The following is a 27,402-nucleotide window of genomic DNA, read 5'->3' on the forward strand; positions in this document are numbered from 1 at the left end:
GAACACTTACTCAGAAATTGCACAAAAAAAAAAAGAAAAAACAATGAAATCTATTCCCAGACGCTTAAAAGCAGTTGTTGTTACTGCATGGTATTCTATTAAATAATAACTTAGTAAAAAGTTAAATTATTTACTAATTTTTTGACATTTTTTCAAAGTGTACGAAGACTTTTGTGAGATAAAACTTCCAGCACTTTTTGGTTTTTGATTTTTAAAAAATTAAGTTTTAATGTTTTATTAAAAATTTTCATGTAGTTTTGTTAAAAATTGATCATAGATCTTATAATAAAATACCTATTCCGAAATATTTATTCCAACCAATGGATAGAGGCTTATTTCATTGAAAGTCGTAAGTGTACGAACACTTTTGGGAGCCACTGTATATGAAATAAAAAATATATTAATATTTTTTTCGATTAAAGCTTGTAATACATTTTGAAGAAGCAACTTTGCAATTTTAGTATTTATCTCTGCAACTTAGCTAGGAACTTAGCATAAATGGAATTTTACATTTTTCAATATGTGTGGGGAAATCAATGTAAACCTGTAAAATGGATTTTTTTTTGCTTTTTAAAAAAAAAAACATTTTTAAAAAAAACCGCATGGTTTTTTTTAAAAAACCAATTGGTTTAAACCAACGTGGTTTAAACCAAACAACTCTGATTACACGGTGAGCTTCCTTCAATGACACAAAATTGATCCACGTAACATCTGTGACATTTTTAATGTACAGTCGAGTCCCGACTTACGCGAGGGATGCGTTCCAAGACTCCTCGCGTAAGTTGAAATTTCGCGTTGTGGAACAATATACAGTGGCTCCCAAAAGTCTTCGTACACCTACGACTTTCAACGAAATAGGTCCCAATCCATTGGTTAGAATTAATATTTCGGAATAGGTATTTAATTATAAGATCTATGCTCAACTTTTAACAAAACTACATGAAAAGTTTTTAAAAAAATTTAAAACTTAATTTTTTAAAAATCAAAAACCAAAAAGTGCCGGTAATTTTATCTCACAAAAGTCTTCGTACACTTAGTAAAATGTCTATATATTATTGAATAATCTAACTTTTGATTAAGTTATTAATTAGTAGAATATCATACAGTATTCATAACATCTTTTAAACGTCTGGGAATAGATTTCATTCTTTTTCCTTTTTTTTTGGGTAATTTCTGAGTAAGTATTCAACCACACATCGAGTCTTACTGTTTCTCGCTCTATTTTCGTTTTAAAGCCCTATTTTCGTAATCTAGCCTCCAAATATCTCTAAATACGTTACATTAAGTTAAAATCTGGAGATTGAGGGTTATTTTCTAAACTTTAGGACAATTTTCGAGGCACGAGACGCAAACGTTGAAAACCGTGTGCTTCTTATCGTTATCTTGATAAAAACGAAGTTGTTTCCAATAACCAAATTTTTGGCTAAGAGTTCAAAATTGGTTTTTAAAACATTTAAAGGAACAGCATGATTCATTATTTCATCAAAAAATTACAAACTACCAAGTCCTGATGCTGATATGTACCCTCACACTAGAACACCTCCACCGTCCTGATTAACTGATCCAAATAAGTTCTTAAGATTAAGTTCCTAATTTTTTCTTCTACTTACAGTTATACAACGATTTAACCAAAAATGTTGAATTAATGTTTATCTGTAAGTACGACATGATTCTAAAACGATTTTAGCTTATTTATTATTGGTTTTGGGACGAAAAGCGTAAGCTTTCTGTTTTACGCACGATCAAGAAAATTTCTGCGGGAAGAGGTCCGTTTTATTCCAGCTAATCAGAGAACTTGGCGAACAATTTTAGGTGAAAATTAAATGTAAAATGTTTCATTTAACTCTGCAGAAACTTTTACAGCACTCAAATGTGTATTTTTCATAATTTTTTTAACTTTAAATCTCCGATCACGTTTTGTCAACTTTGCCGGTTGACCTTTTCTTACCTTGTTTTCGGTCCGTTTCCTTTCCTTAAAGCATTTTATCAAGCACTTTACTATACAAACAAATAAATTAACTAATTTAGAGACATTTCAAACCAATTTACCACTACTGTGGGGAAAAAATTCAAATTTTGAATGGTGTTTGCTGTTTTTTACGAATACCCAGGATTTTACAGTAATAAGCACCATATTAAGGAATAAATAATCAAAAAATTAAAGCCAAATGACTTATAAGGGTCAACACAATGCAAAAATATTAATAAAACGACACATGATAATTTTAATCATGAATTTATTTGAAAATATGTGAGTGTACGATGACTTTTGTGGTGTGTTATTTCTCTGTCTCTTCGTTTTCTGACCCATTTCAAAAAAAAGATCCGTTAATATTTTTAAAAAAACTAATGGGTTGTATTTAGAATGACATAGGAATGATGTGAAAAAATATTGGACTTCATATTCGAATTCAGTTTCGAGTTATTTTGGTTTTACTAAAAAATTTCAAAGTGTACGAACACTTTTGGGAGCCACTGTATGCATACAAATTTTTTAAAGCATACCAAATACTTTTAGGCATTTATAAACACCCCTCAAACTGCTCTAAAGCATTCCTTAACTATTACAGCTTCTTCCATAAAGAACTGAACTTTTACTGTATTTAAAAAATAAAAAACTGTTATTCAATATGAAATACTTCAGATGCACAAAATGAATGACCAATGGGAATAAAAGATATAAAATAAAACAACACGGTATGCACTGCATGCAGTAAAATTAAAATGATGCACTAAATAGTAATGTACTGTAAATACAGTAGCAATATTTACGAGTTAAAAAATGAGGATACTAGTGATGATTTATGCTCCAAGATCAAATCATTATTCTTATCTAATGCATTTTTAAATACGCTTCACTTTTTATTTAAAACTTTTCAATTTGTGGCTACATCTCCTCTACCTGATCTTTTTATTAATCCACAATGCTAGAGCACGCGCAGCTTCCATTTTCATAATTTATACTTTGCTAGACTGCTCTGCAAGCTTCAATATTAAAACTAAGTTCTAAACTTCTACGGACATCTTTTTGTTTTGACTTTTAATCGTACATATGGAAGATTCACTCATACTTATTGTCGCATTACCTTCGACGTTTTGTAATTGTTCAAGCATATCGAGAATCTTAGCATTTTAAATTTTTTTTATCAAAAACTTTCTTTTTCTTCACATTTTCAAACTTTAGATGAAGGTGACAGTAAGGTGCCATTATGGTTATTTGATGCACTGGACTAGTTTGGCGTGGGAACTTTGGCTGTCAGTGATGCTCAAAGGGACATAATAACATTCATGAAATCAATATTTAGAAGTCAATAACGAAGCTGATACTTCCTTCTAAAAAATTCATGTGGTGGGCGAAAAATTCGCGTTAGCTCTAAAATTCTTTACTCGTGAAAAATTCGCGTTATAGCCATTTGGCGTAAGTCGGATCTCGTTGTAGCGGGAGTTGACTGTAATTGAATAGTAAACCAAACTCAATAAACAAAATGACCTCTTTAGCCATGATTTTGTATTAATCATGTTGTATTAATAGAGTTCAACTATATATTAACACCCTGCCGATCTGGTGCTAGGGCGTAACATTGAACAGCTTCTTATCTTCAATCTGTAGGGGAGAGTGTAGGACACTTTTCATATTTTAATTTTTATCATCAATTATTTGAATCAAATTTAAAATATAAAAGTCATATCAAAATATCTGTACATATTTCTATGCAAAATATTTTTTCAAATTCAGACAGTTTGGAAATAAAATATTGCCAGCCATTTAAGGTAGGAGTTTTAAGCTGTCCCAAGGTACAACATCCTTTTGTGCCTTGGAAAACATCCTGTTGTACTAAGGGAAAGTATTCATGATTCAGGAAACAGCCATATACCTAAAATAATTTTGCATCAAAAAAAATTTTTTTTTTCATGTTAAGGAATTAAATCATGAATAATTAATTATTATCTAACATTAAATGTGTTTACAAGACTACATCAGATTAGAACATATTTCCATGTTCTGAAACATATCTTAATACTTAAGAACCATGTATATGCTGTACCTTGGAACGTGTCCTAAGGTACAATGTGTCTGGCTGTCCCAAGGTACAATCACCACGTGGTTTAAGAAAAACTAAAATGGTGGTCATTCTAGATGCACTATCATTATTTTCTCATAGCCAAAATATTTAAAGTACTTCTCTTTTAAAGCAAAATAAAATTCAGTTGATTAGTTTTACAAATATAAAGACAGAAAATGAAATAAAAATTAAGAAAATATTTACTTTGGAGTCATGAAATTTTCTTTCTCTCACAAAATCGTCAATTTTGCTCATTTAATGCTGACTTTTACTATGCCTCCATTTAGTGTTAAAGGTCAGTATTAGAGATTACAAAAACATGATTGCTAAAAATTGTCTCTTAGAAATTAGCAGTGTCCCAAGGTACAACACTCCCCCCTTTGGTATATAACCCTCTGACGGTCCAGGGTCATGAGTAAGATATGTGAAATTCTTCCCAATAAAATTTTTTTTGGAGTAACTTGCCATGTAAATCAAGTGCCCTACCTTCTATCAATGCCATCTACCACCCTGTGCCTCTGACTGTTTGACAACAAACATTTAGTATCAGAAAAATAAGTGTAAAATGCTTTTGAAACATGCTCACTAGGGCGTGATAAGACGTTCAAAACCATCACAGAGGTAAGTTGTCTCTGAGAGTTTTGGCAAACAGGCAGTCTATTGGCAGTGAACATGTTTAAACGACTTCAATATATATATATATATATATATATATATATATATATATATATATATATATATATATATATATATATATATATATATATTGACCACCCTAATATATATATCTATTAGGGTGGTCCTTATTTTTGAAGTTGCAGATATTTTATATGACGCCCCCTCAATTTGTTCCATTATACAAATAAATGATCCATGCAAAATTTTAAGCCAATCCATGAATATTAACACGTGCCCCTAGGGCCCCCCTTTTTTGAGTTTTGAAGAAAAAATTGCGGATTTTCTCATTTTTATGTAAAAATATTAATAGGTTTCATATTTAAAGTAATTTTGAACATCAATAGATGTTGCTACTTCCAGACCAACCATTCTCTCACTTTCATTCTGTAAAATTTTACATATTACATAGGGTACAAGTACACCAATGGTCTTGGGACAGGCATACCGCTATTTGCGCTTTTTTCAAACCAAGCGGCAGGGGAACATTTCTTTCCACCAAGATGGACACAAGGGATTCTAAAGGCCATTAATGAATGGCCTAGGCCATTTATGAATGATTTTTGATAACAACAAATTGCCTCCTCCAGGCTTTGGGTGTGTTGATTTAGAAAATTTTCTGTGTATGTAATAGGTGTGGCAAATAGGGTCACTAGGTTTCCATGCTATAAATATAAGTAATGGCAATTATATTTTAATTCGTTTTTCTTTAGTTATATACTTAAATCTTTATACATTCTTATAATTTAAATTTTGTAAAATCCTCGATTACCCTACCATAAAAATAAACTATTTTCTACATCTAAAACATAAATTTAAAAAAATTCCAGATCGAAATAATGTAAAATTCTATATTTTAAACTGTCTTCTATTTCAGTACATAGTCCTTTATTATCATCAAATTCCTCTTGCATTTCACAAGATTTAGAAACCGAAATGGGTATCTATCCTAATCTGTTGAACCTTTTTTTATATATCTGGTCTACCACAACGCAAAAAAGCTTGACAATTATTGAGACCTGCTCGCATTTCATCAATGTTAGACAAATGCCATATTAGGGACAAAGATGCTGCTCATTTATTAACAGCCTATGTAGATGCAGTAAATTTAAATCCAAATAACCTTATGATCAATCGTACATCCCTTAAGAGAGCAAGAGAAAATCTTCGAGAGGTAAAATCAGATTTCATGAATTCAAATTTAGGTTTTTTATTTATTCCCTGGGATACAAAGCTACATCCAGATGTAACTGGAAAAAACGCCCGATAGGCTTACCATGGTAGATTCAGGTTCCAATGTTGAACAGCTACTCAGAATTTCTGAGATATTTCTTTAGTTGTATATGATATCTTAGATGATTCCTCTTTATTGCTAACTGTTCAAGCTGTAGTGTTTTATACTGCGGCTTATAATACCGGCCGTATAAATTGTGCATGTAATTTTTTAGAGCAAAAGCTGAACGGTGATATATTGCATTTGTATTGCTATCATCATGCACTTGAAATCGTACTGCAGAGTGTCTTTAAAGAAGTTCTTGCCTTTCTTAGTTCCAGAATCGATATTCCATTATTTAAGCGCTTCAAAATTCAAAAATTACACATACCACTTAAATTCTAAAAGAAGAATTTGATGACATATTATTGTTCATAGAAAGCGGAATTAAAAAATATTACAGAGAATTCTCATAATGTGAAATAATATTTCTTGGTGAAGTCCTCGCTCCTACAGGGATATGTTTTCGGCAATCTGGAGCTTATCTGTGAGCCAGATGGGTGGCAAAAGGAATTTATTGTTTGAATATTTATATATTTAGGAAACAATTTAAATTGACCTTACATGAAGAGATTGCCCGTAAATGCTGTTTTACGTAAATGCTGTATAAAGATATAGTTTTTCGCAGCAACCCTTTCTAGTCCTTTTAAATTAATATAAAGTCTAGTGTCTAAAAAACCTGCAGCGTACAAAATGATGACAAACATGCAGCAGAAGCAGTGATTGAAAAATTCATAAATCACTTATGGACTTAGGGGATGAACTAGTAGCTTTGTCCGTATTGAATGAAGGAATTAACTTTGAAGATAGGATAAGACTACTTCAAAAAAATGCTTGCTGAATAGGAAGACGTGTCTGATGACTGCATAAAAAATTTAAAATAACAGTAGATGATTTGGAATACTTTCTTAGTAAAGATCTTCCTCTTTATGGAATCAATTACAAGCCAATAAAACTGTTTGATAAGTTACAAACACCAAAAGATGTTTTAATATTTGATCCTGATTCATGGCAAAATGAAGAAAGCTGTTTAAAGGGAAGAGATATCGTTAAAATGCTGAAAGTTGTGAATGATACAACTGAAAGAGGAGCACAATTAATCGAAGAATTTCACAATCAATTTACCAAATATGAGTCACAAAAGCAATTTAGTATTTTACAGACACTCCAAGACTATCAGAAAAAAAAAATGCACACGTTTGACATACATTGAGAAAAGCGTACGATTAAGGTAAAGTTTCTAAAGCAATATTTCATTCTTATTCAATTTAAAATCTTTAGACGATATAAAGTAATTAAAAAGATTAATTTTAGTGCTACCCAATCGCTGTGAAAATATTTTGCAAACATAGGAGAAATGATGTACGGGGTCTGAAGTAAAAACTCGAAGATTTATGGGAAAATTATCAAAAGTGTTAAAGTTCAACGTTCTAGGGGCACGTGTTATTATTGACCCATCGAGTTCAAATTTTGCACCGATTACTTTTTATCATAGTGTCACAAAACTAGCGGGCGTCACTTGTTGAATTCTGAAAAAAAAAAATTTCCCATATAAATAAGGACCACCCTAATATATATATATATATATATATATATATATATATATATATATATATATATATATATATATATATATATATATATATATATGGGCAATTCCAGCAAAACCAACTAAAATTCATAGGGAAGAAAATTTTCTTTCAGCTTTAAAACAGCATTAAATATTTATATGAAATGTAGTCGTTCATAGCATATGACAGAAACTAGATAAATATAGCTACTTTGATATCAAGAACGAGGTAATTTATGGAAGTCTGAAGTAGTGATTTTAAAAAATTTACAATTACTAAACAAAATGTCTTCCTCAAAGTGTTCATATTAATTCATTTTTTGTCATCATATGCAACATACAATGAACCACATTTCAGAAACATATGTAATGCTATTCAAAAGCTGTAGAGACATTTTTCTTCATTAATGTTAATTTATGATGAAATGGCCCATATATCATAAATAAAATTAAACAGGAATGAAACAAAAATCTTGCAGAAATTGAAAATGCATGAGCAAAAACTATTTGCTAAAACTGAATGGGAATGTTATACCATATCAGTGGTCTGTCCAGGATTTTTCACAGGGTCCGTTTTTTGTGAAAAATCAAATAATTTTGTGAAAATGAATTAATTTTGTGAAAAGTCAAAAAATTTCGCAAAAAAAATTTTTTTTTTTTGTTAAAACGAAATTTTAGAATTAAGAGATGGCACATACTGCATCAATTAAACTTAAAGTTGAGTGTTTTCCTCTTCTATGATGAGAAAATCATTCTGGATTTTTTTTTCTGATATTTGGCGGGGGGGGGGGAGGCATCGCTATTTCAAGTATCAATATTTATCTACCATTCTACATTATGTTAAATTATACTAAATATATTTCTGTACAGTATTTAAATTAATTGTAACAAAAATATAAATAAATAAAATAAAATTCAGAATAGGGTTCAGCATTCAACTTCGAATAAAGACACTCTTAAAAAGCACAGAATTTCGTTTAAAACTTATAAATTCCATGATTTTAACGAAAATAAAAAGATATTTCAATTGTTTACCTCTTAACAAAGCGTAATAATCATCAAAAATTCGAAAAATCGGATTCCCATAGCGGATGCAAAGAGATCGCAATTGTCAAAGTATAAAAAACGGCTTGTAAAAGAAATGTTTTTGATAAAATTATTTTAAAATTGCATTTTAGAGTCCTATGATAAACATATCATTAATATCTGTGGGCACAGTTGACCCCCCCCCCCCCCTCCAAAAAAAATAATAATGATAAAATAAAATAAACCATCTATTCAGCATTTTAATTTTTGACTCATAACAGAAAATAGAATTTTGCTTTAAAAACTTGAAATGAGAGTCCTAACAGAAATAAAGAGACTTTTCATTTATTTGAATCCTAATACAGCGAAGTTAGCTTAAAAAAAGAACAAAATATAATTCTTATATCGGATGTTAAAAGATTTTTCATTTTTCTACATTTTTCAAAAATGTAGACATCTAAAGAAAAAAAAAACTGTAATTAAAAGAGTTTATTTAAAGTTAATCATCCTTGTGTTAGCATCGAAAAATCAAAATCCATATAATTTTCACCCAAAATAACATTAAACATCGCACTGCACCGTAAAAACGCAAATATTGACAAGCCTGCAAAATGATGAGAATATTTTCTAATCAAGTCATTATAAAGGTTCAACGCCAGACGCTAAGTGGTGATAATTTTGAAGTTGGTAATCCTATCTGAAGCGATATTTTTTCCTCACCCTTACTATCCCTCTGCAGTTCTAAGTTCATTTCGCAGATACATATTATTATTGTTTATTAAATCATGAGCAGAGAAAAGTGCTTACCAATGCCTTTTCAGAAAAGTTTACAACAACACCGCTACTAATTAGCTGTGATAAAACAAACAACCATTATATTTATTTGGCAGTAGCAATTATTTATCTCTTGCAGGAGCATCGCAAAAGTGCCCTTTTTTTTTTTCAAAATTAGCCGATTTTGTATAAGCTGATCCCTCTAATTTGACTTAAAAAAAGGTTCCAAAAATTATCGGTTTATACACAGAAATATGCGTTATTTTGCTTTCAGATTTGCTCTTTCAATAAACAATTTGTGACAGATCCGATCTTGTTTATCAGAATTTTCTGAAGGGTCCGTTTTGTTTGATCGGGATTTTGTGAAATGTCCGTTTTGGTTGATCGGATTTTTGTGAAGGGTCCGTTAACGGACCCAAATGTCCTCTGGCCAGGCCCCTGTATATATATATATATATATATATATATATATATATATATATATATATATATATATATATATATATATATATATATATATATATATATATATATATATATACTATTTAATTAAGAAAATTCAGACATAACAGTAAATGATGATACATACTTCACAGTTCCTGAAGTGTTTCTGAGAACAGAAGCAGCATAGGCTTGAGTTACACCAACAAGAGATTTTTCATCAACTTCAATGATTTGATCATTAACAGAAATTCTAAAAGCAAAGGTAATAACGTTGAGAAATGATAAGTTTCAAAGGAAAAACACAAAAAGATATTGGAATAGTACTTAATAGAAGGCATAGCCAATAAAGTACTTTCATAAACCAACATTTTATTTATTTATTTATTTATTTATTTATTTATATTTATTTATTTTTATTTTTTTTTTTTTTTTGGCTAGTTTATAAGCAACCAGTTCAGACAGTGAAATCATTTAAAAGAAAATCCACTACTATACTTGATTCTACCCTAACTTGGCAGCATGGGGGAAAGCTCTGTAATAAGAAGTAGTTCTCGTTGATTAAACGAGTATAAATTGACAAAGGAAGTGAAAAAAAATTAGAGAATTTGTGTGGTAAAGACCTATATTCAACGTTTTTATGTGTTAAATATAGGGACTGGTAGGGAAAAGTGGTCAAAGAGATAAAGTGGTCACACATCAAAAAAATGACTGCAGTTTAGAGTATTTTCGTGTGAATGTAAAAATTTATTTTAGAAATTAGCAACCAGGAACTATAATTCAAATTCAAAATTTTATTACTGACCAAATGTTATTTTGTGAAAAAAATCGTTTTTTGTGTTCATGAAATAATTTAAAATTTGAACATCTCATTCAACTTTTCTCGGAAGTTTTGTTTATTTGAATTTTGAACAGATTGACTATGCAGGAAGATTTTTACATGTCTCAAGAACACTTACTCATTAGCAGCTAGCTGCATTCATTTTGTACAATATTTTAAAACAAATTAAGTAAAATAGGATTAAGTGGTCATAGGAAAAGGTTTAATGTAAATTGTTCGTCTACAATCACTTAATCTTAACGTATACGGCAAATATTAGTAAAATATTAATTTCACTCAACATGTATTATTTTTACAGTAAATGGGATAAAATAAAGCTTAGTTTATTAAAATATACATGTTATATTACTATATGCGTTTATATAATGGTAATACGAACATAAACAGGCTCTCACCTTCATTAAAATAAACTATGGCATTTTTTTTCCGGTTTAAAACTACGAATAAAATAACTGACTGATCCCAGTGATATGCTCTTCTTATGGTGTAAAACATGGGTGACTTAAAAAACAAGTGGTATTTATGTACAGCCAGGGTATAAAATAAGTGAAATTAGCTGAGGACCACACACTATAGTGGATTGGATATAAACCCTCCCTATTGTGCTGTGTACACAATTTTTAAGTGGAAATTTTATTATCCTGAAAAAAATATCACTAATATATATTTTAAATATCAATTAATGCTAAGTAATAATGTATTAGATAATAATAGCTGAAACATTTATTTACTCAGAAGTGCACTTGAGAAAAAAAAATTTCTGTACTTCTCTGAAACACATGTTTTCATTTTTATTCATAAGGCATTATATTATAATGCCTTATTAATTATTGATAATTCCAATTAAAGTATAATTTCAATTTAACGATTTCCTCAATTTAATGATGCATTTCTCTGGTCTTGATTTGATAGCATTTTTATGTCTGTACTCCTCGATTCAACAATATGGTTAATTTAATGATAACTTTTTCCAGTCCCTTGACAATCATTAAATTGGGGTTTTACTGTATAGCATAATAGGAATTATCACAGTAATACTTATACGATAATGATAAATAGTCTAAACAATGCTCTTAAAAAATGTCAGTTAATAATATTTGTCACTTTCAAAACAATTCATATTAATTAGTTAATTTTTAATAATTACTCATGTTAGATATTTAGCAATTACCTTCGTACCCTTTGCCTTAAAACTAAATTCTGTAATAAAAAATATGATGAAATTAATTCATAGTTATTAATGTTAGTAGTTATGTGAGTAGTTATTAATGTTAATCTGAACCCATTTTTCATCTTTATTACGTTTATGCTTCTGCACTCCCCCCCCCCCCCCAAGTTGTGCATGTAGCATACACTGGTGTGCAAAAATTAAGGACGAGACGGTTTTTTCAATATAACTTTGTACAAAAGCTTTCCAAATCAACACATTTAATACCGTAAGATCCCCAATACGTAAGGACATGTGTAATGTAAGCAGCACTTACTAAAAGAGAAATCAGAGGGATAAAAAGAAGCTTTATTGAAAAAGTGTTGGATATAATTTTAGATGTTATAGAGCTAATAGCCTACAGCTAAGCTGAGAATTAGGCAACTCATTTCCAACTGAAAATTTGAGGGAGTGGTCTGCCCGAAGAAAATAAAACATGAATCATTCTTTACACTGAAAAACATTTATTTAACATATATTAAAAAATGGTTACATGACAATAATTTGGTCCTCCGAAGAAAATTAAATTATGTTAAATCAAAAGGATCTTACAATAAGTCCATGCAGGTGTCAAAAAGTCCTGTCGATGTTCCATAGTGAATCCCCACAGGTAGAAGGACGGCATCGCAATCTCCCCAGAATTGCACGCTGGTCAGTTCACACCTTAGGAGCCAAGTTCACCATATCAGGGAAAAATATCGAAGATGGACACGATCCTTTTTCTTTGGAGACCAAACGACCCACTTAAATTTGACTATAACTTTTCACTTTTATAGACGTCATGGCAGCACGCGCTTCCAAAACTGAAGACATCAATAGTGAATCATTCAGAAAAGATCAGACCTCACCTGAGAGGCCAGTAGCAAAAACTTATGATGACATGGACGAACACATTTACAAACACAAACAACACAAGACGAGGAGACAAGTGAGAGAAAAAGTAGCCATCGAGCTACGGCCGGTCCGAGTATTTATAGTCAGATCCGACCTTGCTCGTAACAATGTGACGTTACCTTATTTGCATATTGCAAGAACAACTCAACCCGAGAAAAACGCAGCTTGCAGGTTGCACAATTCTTATTTAATTCGAAATTCAGCACCCAACACCTCAACATGGTTATTTCATGTGATCGACATGTGCTTTGTCGGAAGTTTACCGACTTCTGCCGAATGACGGCAACCAATCATAGCGTGCCACATATTTTTCCGAACACTTCCGATTCAAACTCGGACATTTGAGTGTCGGTGGCAGGTGGATGGGATTTCCCGTGCAAGGTTTTTCCCGGAATGGCAAAAGGTAAGTTACAATTTTTTTTTTAAAACAATATTGGCGAAATCCTTCAAGAAACAAAAATAAAGGCATTTAGCCCAACAAAAAGTAGCACGGAACACAATGCAACTGAAGGCCAAAACATCCCTGCGATGGGTGTCCAGCAAGAAACATCTGGTCTTTAGTGGGGGATATGATCTCCCCCGACTGCTAGGCAGGTTTCACAGCGTCTGCCCATGCTGAGAATGAGGGTGTCAATGAGTTGTTGAGGCATTGCTGCCCATTCATCTTGCAGCGCCAATCGAAGCTCCCGAATCATTACTGGTGGTAAGGTATGAGCTGCCAAGCGTCTGCCTAGAAAATCCCATACATGTTCAATGAGATTGAGATCCGGAGATTGTGCCGGCCAATCCATACGTTCAATATCCTCAATCTCTAAGAGCTGTTTGGCAGCTACTGTGCGATGACATAGTGCATTGTCGTCCATGAAAAGGAACTGCGGAGCCATAGCGCCTCTAAAAAGACGCACATATGGAAGAAGAATCTCGTTACAATAACGGGTCCCGTTGACTGAACCTGCGTCGAAGATGTGAAGGTCTGTACGACTACCAAGCATGAGGCCCCCCAAATGAGAACACTGCGACCTCCATACCTGTCCCTTTCAATGATGTTCGAGGGATGATTGTGGCTTCCCCGCTTTCTCCAGATGAGTATGCGATGAGAATCGCTACTCAGACTGAATCTGCTCTCATCTGTAAAGAGCACTTTTCCCGATTCATTGTCTCTCCAATTCCGGTGTTCCCGGCACCACAGAGAACGCCTTCTCCGATGGGCAGGCGTTAGAGGTACACCACAGTATAGGGCGCCGTACAAACAGACCACCACCGTGCAGTCTTCTGGCCACGGTAAAACGCAATATCGGTCGTCCAGTCGCCTGTGTCGTGTGTTGAGCGATTTCTCCCCCTGTCTGCCGCCTGTTTCTTCTGGCCTGTAAGACAATATACTGGTCATCTGCGGGTGTGGTTCCTGGTGGACGAACACTACTGAACCCCCGGATAGCTGTTCCTGTAGTTTGAAATTGTCTCCAAAGTCGTCAAACGATGCTGTGAGCAATTCCGAACTCTGCAGCCACACTTGTCACACTGCGGCCTTCCTCCAACTTCCCAATGATTCAACCTCGGGTAAAAGCATCCAGATGTCGTCTAACAGATTGATTATTTGCCATTTCTCGCTGAGGCAGCAACTCGGTGTGATTTTAACTGCTATACGGCGTGCAATTCTTTGCCAGAAATACTGATCTTACACCGACAACATGCTTTATACTACTCAGACACTCTCCCATTACGTCTGCCTGCATATCTGCGCATGTGCTACCGTACATCACCTTACTTAATCTCCTGATTGGTCTTTCTGTCCGCTCTGCCTCTTCGTTCAGCTCCCATATGCTAATTTTTCGACTTTGTCCTTAATTTTTGCACACCAGTGTAGTTTATTGCAAGGCTCCTGAGTTAGAATGACTTTGGTTCCGATGACAATGGCTGCAATTTGGTTCATGTAACTTTCCCCGTGTTGTCAAGTTAGGGTGTAATAGAGTATAGCAACAGGGAATCTTCTTCAATATTAAAATTAATATATCTTCTATGCTCCTTCAAGATGATTTACCTTTAAATGTCACAGATATAATTAAATAGTTTTAATTCATATGAAACACTTATATCACAATTTAAAAAAAATTTTAGGTACTGTCCGTTCCCAAAAAAAAGACTAGCACACGGGATAGAGTCCATTTTAAAAACGGACGATTTCCGCTCGCACTTGCTATCTGTCATTTTCATCGCTGCTTTGAAAGAACTGCTGAATATGTTATTTTGCACCTTTTACTTCCGGTTTTCATTTCCTATTTTGATAAAATGAAAGCAGACCTGATGCATGCTCAAATTGGCAGGAGGTCTCCACTAAGGAAAACAGACAGTACAACAAAGAAACAAATAAATGAAACATATCGATAAGCTATAAATGGAAGAAACAATTCCACGTACTTATTTTAATAGGAACAAAAATATAACTAAATTAGAACAAATTATTTATAAATGATTTGAATGACAGACCTCCAATTCTGGATACTTGACTCACCTGCCATCCTTATAAGCAGCTCCTGCTACAGTGATAGATTTCACAAAAATTCCTAGCTTTTCTAATCCTGCATCAGCACCAACTCCCATCCCAATGATGCTTAGTCCCAAACCTTCTGGACCTAAAAAGGATTGGTCAGCAATGCTTAAAGTTGACATGATTCAACTCTTATAAACACTAGCAGACTAAATAAGAAATTACAAGAAAGTAAAATTTATTTTATCAGTTATAAACACCTTTACATTTAAAGCAAGGCTTGATTTCAAATAACTCAGATTTCAAGCAACATTACACATATACACATACAGCCAACGCTTTTTAGAACAACCTTCTATTACTGTGACATTTCCGTTACAGCGACCATTGCAGTCCAGTTTCCTATTCATAGATGCCATGATACTGAGTGTCTGAACTGAACTGTTCATTCCAAAACAATGTCTAAAATCAAGTTTCTTTTTTCTTTTTTTTGTTATCCTGTTATCCTCAGGATTAACTATTCGAAAACTAACATTTCAACATTTTATATTTCTAAAGGGAAAGTACTTCCATTGAAAGGAATTATTTGTTGGTATATGCCAAAGAAATTATGAAAAACATACAAATGGTAGACATTAAAATTCTATTTTTTCTGAAAAAGTCAAAAAAGCAGAAAGCGTCTTCAATATCTGTACAAGAGGGAAAAACTCACTTAAAAAAACCTCAATAAAAAAAAGAGAAGTTAAATATCAAATTTTAAAAATAACTCATTCTTCTTGGTTATTTTCTTATTACTTTGGAAACTTATATAACCTTATATATTATAACTTTGCTGTTGAATGTATTATTTTTGTGTAGTATTTGCAGCATAAAATTTTTAAAAAGAGAAAAAAACTTTCAAAATAATTTTCAAAATGTAATAAGGTTATTATTTTGTAAGTTATTGATTCTCTTTTAAAACAAAGCCTAACTTGACTAAATAATAGACAATGCATTATGAGGACCTCTCTTTGTTACAAATGATTTTGTTTGGATAACAGGTTTCGTTATAATGAGCGTGGACTGTATATCTATTGTCCAAAACCACATTACACTTTGAATGCTATATAAGTGTTTCAAAAAGTAAGGTAACAAGAACTCTGATGGATATGCAGATTCCTTCTATGAATAAAAATCATGCTGAAGATAACAAAAATGATCAGAGCTTTCAAACGGTATCGGTGGATGGAGTTGGGTGTCCACGAACAGGACAAATGCCACTTAGAAGATGGCTGCGTTGACATAAACATGGTCTGCCATTGAAATAAGAAGTGCCATACGGTTCTTGCTTTGGGAGCTATTGGACCACCCTCCTTTCAGTCTCAACCTCGCACCAAGTGATTTAAATCTCTTTGGACTCTATAGAAACTTTTGGGAAGTCAGTACTTCAGAATCAATGCTGCAGACCAGTAGACCATCAAAATGTGGTTTCATTCATGATGATTTCTTACATGCGGGTTTTGATGGTTTGGTGAACTACTGGAACAAATGCCACGATAAGAATGCTGACTATGTAAAGAACTAATCTGTACCTTTGCCTCCTTACAATTTACATATTTTTTGTAATTTGTAAATAAATTTTTATACTGCATGGGCCTTACTTTTAGAAACTCCCTCGCAGATTTTCTTCTTGAACTTAAAAGAGAAAAACATGATGCCTTGTACACTACAACCATGCAAAATGTCGGGATAGAGCTCACACTTTGCACTAAAAATTTTATTATGTGTGCAGAGGTTCAACAACAGATCATCAAACATTTTTTTAAGACCCTGTGTTGCAAAAAGCTGAAAATAAACTAAACTTTCATAAAATAATCAACTAGAACTTTTTGCCACAATATTTTGTAAAAAAGTAAATAATTTAGTCATGTAAATGTGTTTTTTTAAAAATGGCATGTCTTTTCACTTGTTATAAGCAAACACAAAGAATTTTCAACAAAATTTCATCAAACCCACAGAAACCCTGAACTGATGAAATTTCCTTACTGAAAGGCTCTTTGAAAGTAACTACAATTTTTTTCCATGCACAAAGAACAAATAATATTGAAACACATTTTTCTAAATAGGTAACACAGGATAAAAAAGGTTTTTGGGTGTTCCAAAAATGCAAAAAAGCCTTTTGATATTTCCTCGTTTGTACTTTTAAAGCAAAGCAGGAATTCACCTTCTTCTTGTTTTTATTGCATGTAATGTTAGAAGTACACCATTTCAATCAATTAAACACAAAAGCATTTGTAACAAAATACTTGATGCTCCTGAAACTTGATCAAAGTTCAAGATCGCAGGATGGTTTTAAATTGCATTTCACATGATTCAAGAAACTGGGATGCAACTCCTCTTAAAATTTTGCAAGTTTTTGCGTTTTCATAACAAAACCACATAGCACCTTCTCCAAATAGTCCAGGATCTGAAAGGGGTTGAGCATGCATGGAAAGGCTGATGCAACATTATTTGTGATTATTGTTACAGGCATGATGGTGATTATGAAACCACATGTCATCGCCTCCCTGGGTGGTTGACAACCCCGGAGGAGGGGGAAAGCAGTGAGGGGGAGCCGTTTACTAAAACACTCATAACTCAGGAACTCTTTAAGATAAAACACTGAAAAAAGTGGCAATCGACGCACCAAAACAAAGGCTTTATAAAAGCTAAATATGATTACGGCCCTATCTTTGCTGGTTTTGGAGTAAAATTCCATGTTTTGCAAACAAGCAAAAATTTTGAATGAAATACCCAAAACAAACTTTTTTAATCAAGATAAATTTGAAATGAAAATTGTTTAATTATTTTTCAAATAAATAAAATCCTAAATATCATTATTCAGTCTGTTAAAACTATTTAAGTATTGTTAGCGTGTTGAAAAACAAAATGACAGAAGCAAGCTCAAACACGATTCGCAGTACAGTTCAGGATCTGAAGGGGGTTTTGAGCATACATGGAAAACCTGGCACAAAATTGTCACTGGTTATTGTTACAGGCACTATAGTGATTATGAAAACACATGTCGTCTCCCCCCTTGGGGGTCGACATCCCTGGGGGAGGGGGAAAGCAGTGTGGGACACCGTTTACTAAAAAACACTCATAACTCACGAACCATAGGAAGTAAAACACTGAAAAAAATGGCAATAGATGCAATAGAACAAGAGCTTGAAAAACCTAAATATGTTTATAGTCCTATCTTTTTTGTTTTATGAGTAAATTTCCTTTTTTTTTTTTTTTTTTGCAACCAAACAAAAATTTTGAATAAAATACACATAAGTTTTTTTTTTTTTTTTTTTTTCAAAGATAAGTTCTTCATTAAAATTATTTAACCATTTAGAGAATCAAAAAAATCTGAAATTTCAAAATTCAGTTTGTTTAAAATTACTTAGTTATTACTAACATACGTGTTAAAAAGCGAAATCAAAATATAAAGCACCACCTAAGTTGGCGCGTTGAATTAAGCGGTAGCATGCTAAGGAGAAAAAATTGCCTTATCCTTATGATGAACCATCCATTCTTCAGTTTACGAAGTTATTTCAATTGTAAAGTACGCATTTACGGCTTTTGTTTCATAATAATTTTGTTATATACTGCTTTAAATTCGAGAGGAACAAGGAAATCAGGCCCACAGTAGTTTCAATTCAAATATAATTTTAATTTATTATTAATTTATATTTTTAATTTGCACAAAGGAATATAGCAGGTATTGTTGTGCGGGTATTGCTTTATATAATTTATCCAACAAAGAACAATAATACAAGAAATAATATGTACTAAATAAATATAAAAAATGAGAAGGTTCTTTGAGTCAAAACAAATATAAATATAAAATTCTAAATTATATTTCTAGAAAAAAAATCACTAAGTAAATAAAATTAGTAAAATAATGCATATTAAAAAAATTGTAGAATATCAATATGCATACATAAAGTGACTAAGATTTTTAGTATTAATGTATCAGAAATTCTGAAAGCTGAATCATACCCTTTTTAGTTGACTTGTAATTATTCTATTGAATCCTTGTCTTTGAGCATTCTGTAGTTTATGGGTTTTGATTAAGCCTTAAATGTACAATATTTACAGCAAGATGAATTATTAATAAATCATTTACAAAATGATTATTTACAATTCTTGCCTACACAGGATGGAATTAAATTCTCTGGTAACACTGACTGCATCATCAAGTGTGGCTTTTTTGTTTTATTTTCCTCCAAGTAAAACCCAAACTTGGTTACATCTAAAGGCTCTGCTAAGGTACAGAGGAACTGATCCAGGAAGTACAGTTCAGTAATACTCAGCACATGTTGACGAAAAGAAATGCAGGAGCGTGGTAGAGAGCTGATATTATTTATTTCTGATGGAAACGACAAGAAAATAATATATTGGGTGTTGTCGCAAGAAAAACCCTTTTTCTTGACAATTTTTTAATGTACAACTTCTAATAGTTGAAATTTGGAAGCACTCAGATAATGTTTAAATAATAATTCTAGTGTACATAAAAGTTTCTGACATTTTTGGCAAAGTGAAGGCATACTTTTTGTTCCAATTTTACTTGCTGAATTGCAGACGAAAAATGCATGAAAAGCTTGTAAAATTTTAAATATTTTTTTCTGTAACTGCTTCTGAAACTAGATGCCATCCTAAAACTCTCCAATACCATCGACTAAGCACACGAAATGGCAACCTCTGTCCTTTAACAAAGCACAGTATTATATTGCCAATGCAAATTAATCACTGTCTGATCTATAAACTAGTAGTTACTTTTTCCCCTATTTTGCACTGAATCATATGCAGGAAGAAAGATCCTGTTATGTGCTTTGTCCTCGTTGGACTTGAGCATTTCAATGAAATTTATTACTTGACTCTCAGATTTTAAATAATATGCGTTTTCAGAGCTTCCAGACACCAGAAACCGTTTGCCTGCAGGAACGGATATGTTATTTATTACATACTCTAAAATGTACTTTAAAAAGTTCCTTTTATTTTCAGGAATGGCTATGCAACCAACCACTGGTTTGGTACCTTATGAATTTTTTATGAGCAAAGTTGACTTTCCTGAACTTCTGGTTTTTAAGTTATGAAACGACATTGCTGTACCAATGGTGTATAAGGTTCACTCATGTAGTTTAACTATTGGAGAGAAAATATTATTATTTTTTACTTGGAGATCTGCCAAATTTTGTTACATTTGAGAGTAGTGTATGGTACATTATGGAGTCATTCTATCAATAATTTGAACTTTGTTCTTTAAATAGGGTACTTTTTAAAGAGTTTTGCTGCAAGAAGTCTCATTTTTAATTACTGTCACAAAATCGGACCTTGCACTTTTCTTCAGTAAACCATTCTGAGGAGCCTAATTTAGTGTAGGGTTTATTGCATTGGAAGTTTTTTAGATTTACTATCATCAATTTTAAGCTAACGTTTCCCAGTGTAAATGTTTTTGGTTTGCATTTGCTGTTTTGCAGTCGCTATTTAAGACAATGTCATTGCATTAATTCTCTAGATAAGAGACTATTCAAATTTTCCTTAACGTTCTACTGAAATTTTAATGCTGCTTATGTGGCAATAGCCTTATTCACTATGTTTCATAGCATAGGTGTAAAATCTTCAAAAGGGTTGTCATTATCAATTATGAACTTAGTAATGAGTTATACATCACTTTCTGCTCTATTCTCAATGCACAAGCTCTTCAACCTCATCAGTAGGATCTTGGAAATTACCTCAAAATTCTTGTTGGGGTCGAAAAATGCCAGATTTAAAATGATACAATGAGCACCAGTTTTGCGTAGCACTTTCATTTGAAATTCCAACGACACCTTAGAAATGCAGTTTAGAAGAGCTAATTTGGGACTGCTCCAAAACATGATCCGAAACAACATTATTAAACTTTCTTGCTTTTATTCTTACAAAAAATATCCTTGACTGAAGTCTACCGTTAACTCTTTTGGTTAACAGGCTATATCTGCTACGTAAAATATGCATCCCTTTGCATCATCAACAAGATAAAATAGAAGAAGGAAAGGTATGATTCTATTTCTACACTCTCTGCTCTAACTCTCTCAGATCTAGCAGTCTAAAAGAACATCAATAAATTATTAAAAATTGTTACACCCCCTATTCGAAGGTTTTGTAAGAAATAAAATTATCTTTCAGAAATTCTTTAAAGGCAATGAAAAATAATACTCCTTTCCCGTAATTACTTTGTACTTGCACATTTTAATTTTTAAAAAAATGCCCTTCTGACCACCCATAATAAGCAGTTATAATGCGTTAAATAATTTAAAAAATACTTAACTAGGACATTGTTTTGATATTATAGTGAAACAAACCTGGCAAAACAAGAGAATCAGAAATTTTGCTATGGTTTAAGTCGAGTCTTCAAGGTACATTTTGCAAGCTTGTTATTTACATGATTTACTGCTAATGCTTTATGAGCTTGCTTTTATTTCATTTTTTAACGCTTTGATAATAATTAAGGAATTTTAAACAAACTGGATAATGATATTTTAGATTTTATTGGTTCTCTAAACAGTTAAATAATTTTAATACTTGAAAAAAAATGTGTATTTTATTCAAAGTTTTTACTTGTTTGTGAAAAATGGAACTTTACTCGGAAACCAGCAAATATAGAACCATAATCATATTTAGCTTTTATAAAGGCCTTGTTTTGTTGCGTCAATTGCCACTTTTTTCCAGTGCTTTATCTCAAATAGTTCACGAGCTATGAGTGTTTTAGCAAACAGCTCCGCCTACTGCTTTCCTTTCTCCCCCATGGTTTTTGACGACATGTGGTTTCATAATCACCATCGTGTTTGTAACAATGATCAGAAATAATATTACGTCAGCCTTTCCATGCATGCTCAACCCTCTTCAGATCCCAGTCTAAAATGCCAATGCTTATTGGCAGAATTTTTTACGAGTTATTTCATACATTCTTAATTGATGAATGCCTCTTATGGGAAAAAAATATGCATTAAAATTAGTTAAAAGCTTTATTTTTCACTATACAATGATGAAATCAAACTTAGATTGTAGCCCCCTGAAGATATTTTCCAAAAGTTATCAAATTTTACACAGTTACAAATTATAAGAAAAGGTAACTTTTAGCAGCTATGAAACGTTGACATAAAATACTTTCTACTTTCACACAACCCTACAGTGCATGACAGAAATTATAGAAAAATTTGCCAAGTATTTCTTATTATAGAAAGCTTGAACAATGTTTAGTGAACTTTGAGCTGAAAAAAGACATGATATTTTGCAATATACTTACAAATGTATTAATTAAGCAATGTAAAGATTTGGAAATAATTCTGACCTATGGAGAACCAGATGGAATAATTTCGCTTCATCTCACAGGTGAAATAATGTAAGTTTTGTCCTTGTTAAGCAAAAAGGAAACCTAAACTGTCCTATTAAAACTGATCTTAACAGATTTTGCACTAAAATCTTACTATTCCTTTAAGAGTTTTGTTTACTTAACCAATGCAGCCAAATTAAAATTAATGAAAAAATTCATAGATTCCACAACTATGAAAGATAAATTACATGGTTTAAGTGCACTAACTTTCTAGCTTAAATTGACAAGGCAAATTTATTTGCAAAAATCAAAAAATTCGCAGAAGTAAAAGCTAGATTGCTTATTATCTGATATGTTGCTTGTTTTGTACCATGCTTCAAATTTGTTTTCTATTTGCTTTCATTTATAAGTTTGAATTAGAGTTTTTGATAAATATGTGTTGCAGGAGAAACGCTTGAAAACTGTAAATGGCAGCAGGATTGGAATGAAAACGAGATCCTTCCCCAAAAAAGAAGTTTCATGTAAATTTGAAGATAAAACCATTGTAATGTATAATTCAAGTCAAACTAATGTTTTTCCAATCTTAATTTGGAATACAATGAAAGTAATCTACAAAAAAAGGAATTAGAAAGCAAACTATAATAAAAGAAAATTTTAAAAAATGTGGTGATTCTCATCACTTTTCAAAATACCTTTTACTAACTCCACAGGGAAAACATCCATTTTTTCAATACGCTTTTCTAGTTCATACTCAGCAGATGCTGCTACAGGATCTACATCATCATTATGTCTATCATAATCATCAACAGAATAAGTACTGTACACCTAAAAAATGCACATGTGTTTACAATGTATGAACAAACATATAAATTAAATTAGTTTATTACAGAAAAATTAGGATGGTTACAAAACCCAATAGATAAAATTCCTTGATAGAATCTGGGATGCAACGCATTGCTGGAAAAAAATTTGTTTTTCTACGCAGCATAAGACCAGCAAACACTGATACTTATCTAATGAACATTAATATCCTGATAATTCATCACAGTAAAAAAAAAAAAGAAAAATAAAAAAATAAAAAAAATTTCCCTGTCTTTTTTTTTTTTTTATTTCCTGTGTTTTCTCTTTTTTTTTTCTTTTTTTTTTCAGGTTTTCTGGTTGCATACAGATTCCTTAAGAATTTCCTTTTCTCTAATTCTCAGAAAATATTTTTTAGTATTTCTGGTTACACATATGTAGGTGTTTGCAAGTGTGTATTCTGAACAAACAAAATTTATGAAACTTATCAGTATTTTGTTTAGCCACCTTTTGCCTTTTAAGAAGTATTGCTTTTTCTTCAAATGGATCCAAAACAAGGTAATAGCTGCTTTGTGACACCTCAGGTTATGCATTCTCCATCTCCCAGCAAAATTTTTGAATTGAGGGATTCAGCTGCTTGGTGGCTCTTTTAATTTCGTTAATCAAATGCTCACTAGGATTGAGATATGAATATTGTAGATAGCTTAAGCAAAACAAGCATTTCAGTGCTTGTGCACATACTAGCAGGTGCACAAGTCAGAAAAGTAAACATAAAAAAATAATATTGTTTGAAGAATTTCTATTTTTACAAACTGAAATTTAAACTTATATACATACAAACCTGAAATTTGGTAACAAAATTTTATGTACTAGCACACAATAATGTAAAACTAACTACAAAAGCCTAATCAGGAGCACAAGCGGTCACTATTAAAATTGAAAATCAACTGCTTTTAAAACATGCACAACCCTATAAAAATTTCCAATTGCTTGTTGTTTAAAACTAACTCAAAGGACACAAGAAATTCAACACCTGGAAATTAAGAGATGCCCATATATTATGTAATTTCTTGCAAGCAGAAAAATCAATTGGCAGGCAAAACACTAACAGTGTAATCATGCAACAAAAAAAAATGCTGTCAAAACTCTAATTTTTCAATCTAATATATTGAAATATTACCTTAATGGGATCATAATTAAACTTCACTTTGCTCTTCTTTTTTGGTGGTACAGGGCAAAAAATGTCATCATCATCACTTTCATCTTCTAAACCAGGAAGTTCAGTGATGAAATGACCATCAGTTAATATATGATAGTTGATATCTTCATACATAACATTGGTACCAGGAGGGAATGTGATTGTTTGTGAGCAATCTTCACTTCCTAAATCATCATCATCTATTTCTCCAGACACAGAATTAGGAACAGACCATGTTTCTGATTGATCACTATCTACAATGTTGTGAGTATTATTAAATACGTTAGCAATATCATGTTTGTCCTGTCTAGCATCTTGTGGCCTAAATAAAGTATAAATATCTATTTATTCTTTCATCAATCAATCACTTTCATATTTTTACAATACGCCAAGAAAAACTACAAAGTTATAAAATATCATTATTTTGGAGGTGAAAAGAGCTAAGCCACATTTTTGGGTAATGAATTAACTATACCAAATCAAACAACTTTGAAAAATGCAGGGGTGAAGAACGTTAACTGATGCTTTAGTTGTAACCTTGAATTCCAGTAAAGTGTAAAAGAATTAAAAATAAAAAACTATTGCCCATTTTACATAAACAGTAGTTGTATGGCTTAGTTCCACTTCTTCATGAAGATTGTGATATATATATATATATATATATATATATATCCTAGATGTATACATAGTCCTAGATGTATATTTCCAATTGCAAAAAGGTCAGAAATAAGATGCATAATTAGGATATTGAAAGTTTGAAGTAAAAATAAAAATGAGTCAAAAATACAACATTTAACTTTTTATACGGGCCCCAGGTCCCCTAACTTATGTTTAGGGAAATAATCTCCATTGAAAAATAATGCCGACACAAAAAGTTTGAAATTAATACACACAATATTCACCGAGATATAAAACGCATTGTTTTGTGACTTACACCACTTTTCAATTGCCATCAATAACACCTTTTGGGGGGAAATATAGTGGTTAACAAGTGTTTAAAATTACATGTGTGCATAGAGAGTGATTTTTCAAATTATTCGAGGTTTTGTAGTGTTTTTGCATATCACGGCATAACATTTGCATTTAATTTTGAATAGTAATGAAAAATATACCTTGTTTTTCATACTGTAACGGATTCGGTGCGACTTCCACTTTCTTGAAATGAAGACACAGTTCTTGATAAAAGCACAGGAAATTTATTTACACTATGTACAGGAAAGATCTTCAACAACTGCTAAATTATTCATCAGCAATTAAGCAATTATCACACAACACCGTAAACTCAACGTTTACACACGTATTTACTTCCAAATACGAAAACAACACAGCGAAATGCCTCGCTATAAACAGAGCAAAAATCTTCTCAGTTCGAAATCTGAATTGAAACTAACTGTTTATCCATCGCTAACGGCTTAAATACACCGAAAAGAAATTTCTCAAATATTCCACACGCTTCTGTAAAGTAGTAGACCGTTATCAATGAAAAGAAAGAAAATAGGGGTCGTATAATTTAGCCGAATGAAAAAGGGGTTGTATATTCATTACGGGAAACTATTTACAGGTTACGTTCCTACAATAATTACTATTTACAGAATTTGTAACATTGCCCCCTTCCTAAGGACTGCACGTCCCGGGCAGTACAATCCCCAGAAAGGGTGCCAAACTTCTATCACAAGTTTACAAATATACACATTAATTAATAACTAACTGATACAGAAAACACAATAATAACAAGAAATATTACTAAACATTAAAAGCAAAAATTATCTACAACTTTTATGTTATCAACCATGGTTGTTTACGTAATACTCATGAACTATGGCCATAGTATGGGGCTAACCGATCATAATGTACAACCCTAGGTTTTGCATTAGGTGATTTTTGGATCCTCACTACGACGTCATTTAGTCGGTTAACGACTTTGTAGGGTCCATCCCAATGCGACTGCAATTTGGGTGACAGACCTTTCCGTCGGATGGGACTCCATAACCAAACCCTGTCGCCTTCGTTGAATTCATGTCCAGTAGACCTTGTGTCGTATCGGGTCTTCATCTTCTCCGCCGCGATGTTGATTCGCTCTCGTGCGAAGTTATGAACGTCTTCCAACCGGGCCTGAAGATCCTGGATGTACTCCTCAGGCGATGCAGGCGCATCCGGAGGACGACCGAAGACGAGATCACAAGGTAGCCGAAGCTCTCGTCCGAAGAGCATCTGAGATGGGGCATATCCGGTAGTCTCGTGGACAGCACTGCGGTAGGCCAGCAGGAACAAAGGTAGCTTCTTGTCCCAATCCTGTTGATTTCTGGAGACCATAAGTGAGAGATTATTCAGGATTGTGCGGTTAAATCTCTCCACCATGCCGTCCGATTGTGGGTGTAGTGGTGTTGTCCTAGTTTTCTCAATTCCGAAAATTTGACATAGGCCCTTAAACACAGCAGAGATGAAATTCCTCCCTTGATCGGAATGAATCTGCAAAGGTGTTCCGTATCTCGAGATCCAATGTTGGACTAGAGTCTCTGCTACGGTAGTAGCCTCTTGATCTGGAATGGGATATGCTTCCGGCCATTTGGTGAAGTAGTCGATGGAAACAAGAATGTATTTGTTCCCATCAGCAGTTCTTGGTAGAGGACCCAGGATGTCGATCCCAATTCGTTCGAAAGGAGCTCCAACGTTGTACAGATGTAGCTTCCCTCTGCTTCTCTTCTTCGGTCCTTTACGAGCAGCACAGGCGTCACAAGAATGGCACCACTTCTCCACGTCATCCTTCGCCTTACTCCAGAAGAAGCGCTCCCGAACTTTATTGAGGGTTTTCAAGACACCAAAATGTCCTCCAGT

The 27,402-nt window shown here is 32.6% G+C and overlaps 1 protein-coding gene across 1 annotated transcript in view; it reads right to left on the reverse strand.

The window, feature by feature from the left end:
• The window catches only part of LOC129231050 (neurabin-1-like), an 84,780-nt gene that overhangs the window by 31,941 nt on the left and 25,437 nt on the right, over positions 1–27,402 (reverse strand). The window contains exons 5-8 of the mRNA XM_054865298.1: positions 24,550–24,889; positions 23,264–23,396; positions 15,275–15,395; positions 9,972–10,076 (exon numbers count right to left, since the gene is read on the reverse strand). Coding sequence (XP_054721273.1) covers positions 9,972–10,076; positions 15,275–15,395; positions 23,264–23,396; positions 24,550–24,889 — 699 coding nt within the window. The remainder of the gene's footprint in view (positions 1–9,971; positions 10,077–15,274; positions 15,396–23,263; positions 23,397–24,549; positions 24,890–27,402) is intronic.

This window comes from Uloborus diversus, chromosome 10 (genome assembly GCF_026930045.1).
Source record: "Uloborus diversus isolate 005 chromosome 10, Udiv.v.3.1, whole genome shotgun sequence".
In the NCBI taxonomy this organism is placed as follows: domain Eukaryota; kingdom Metazoa; phylum Arthropoda; class Arachnida; order Araneae; family Uloboridae; genus Uloborus; species Uloborus diversus.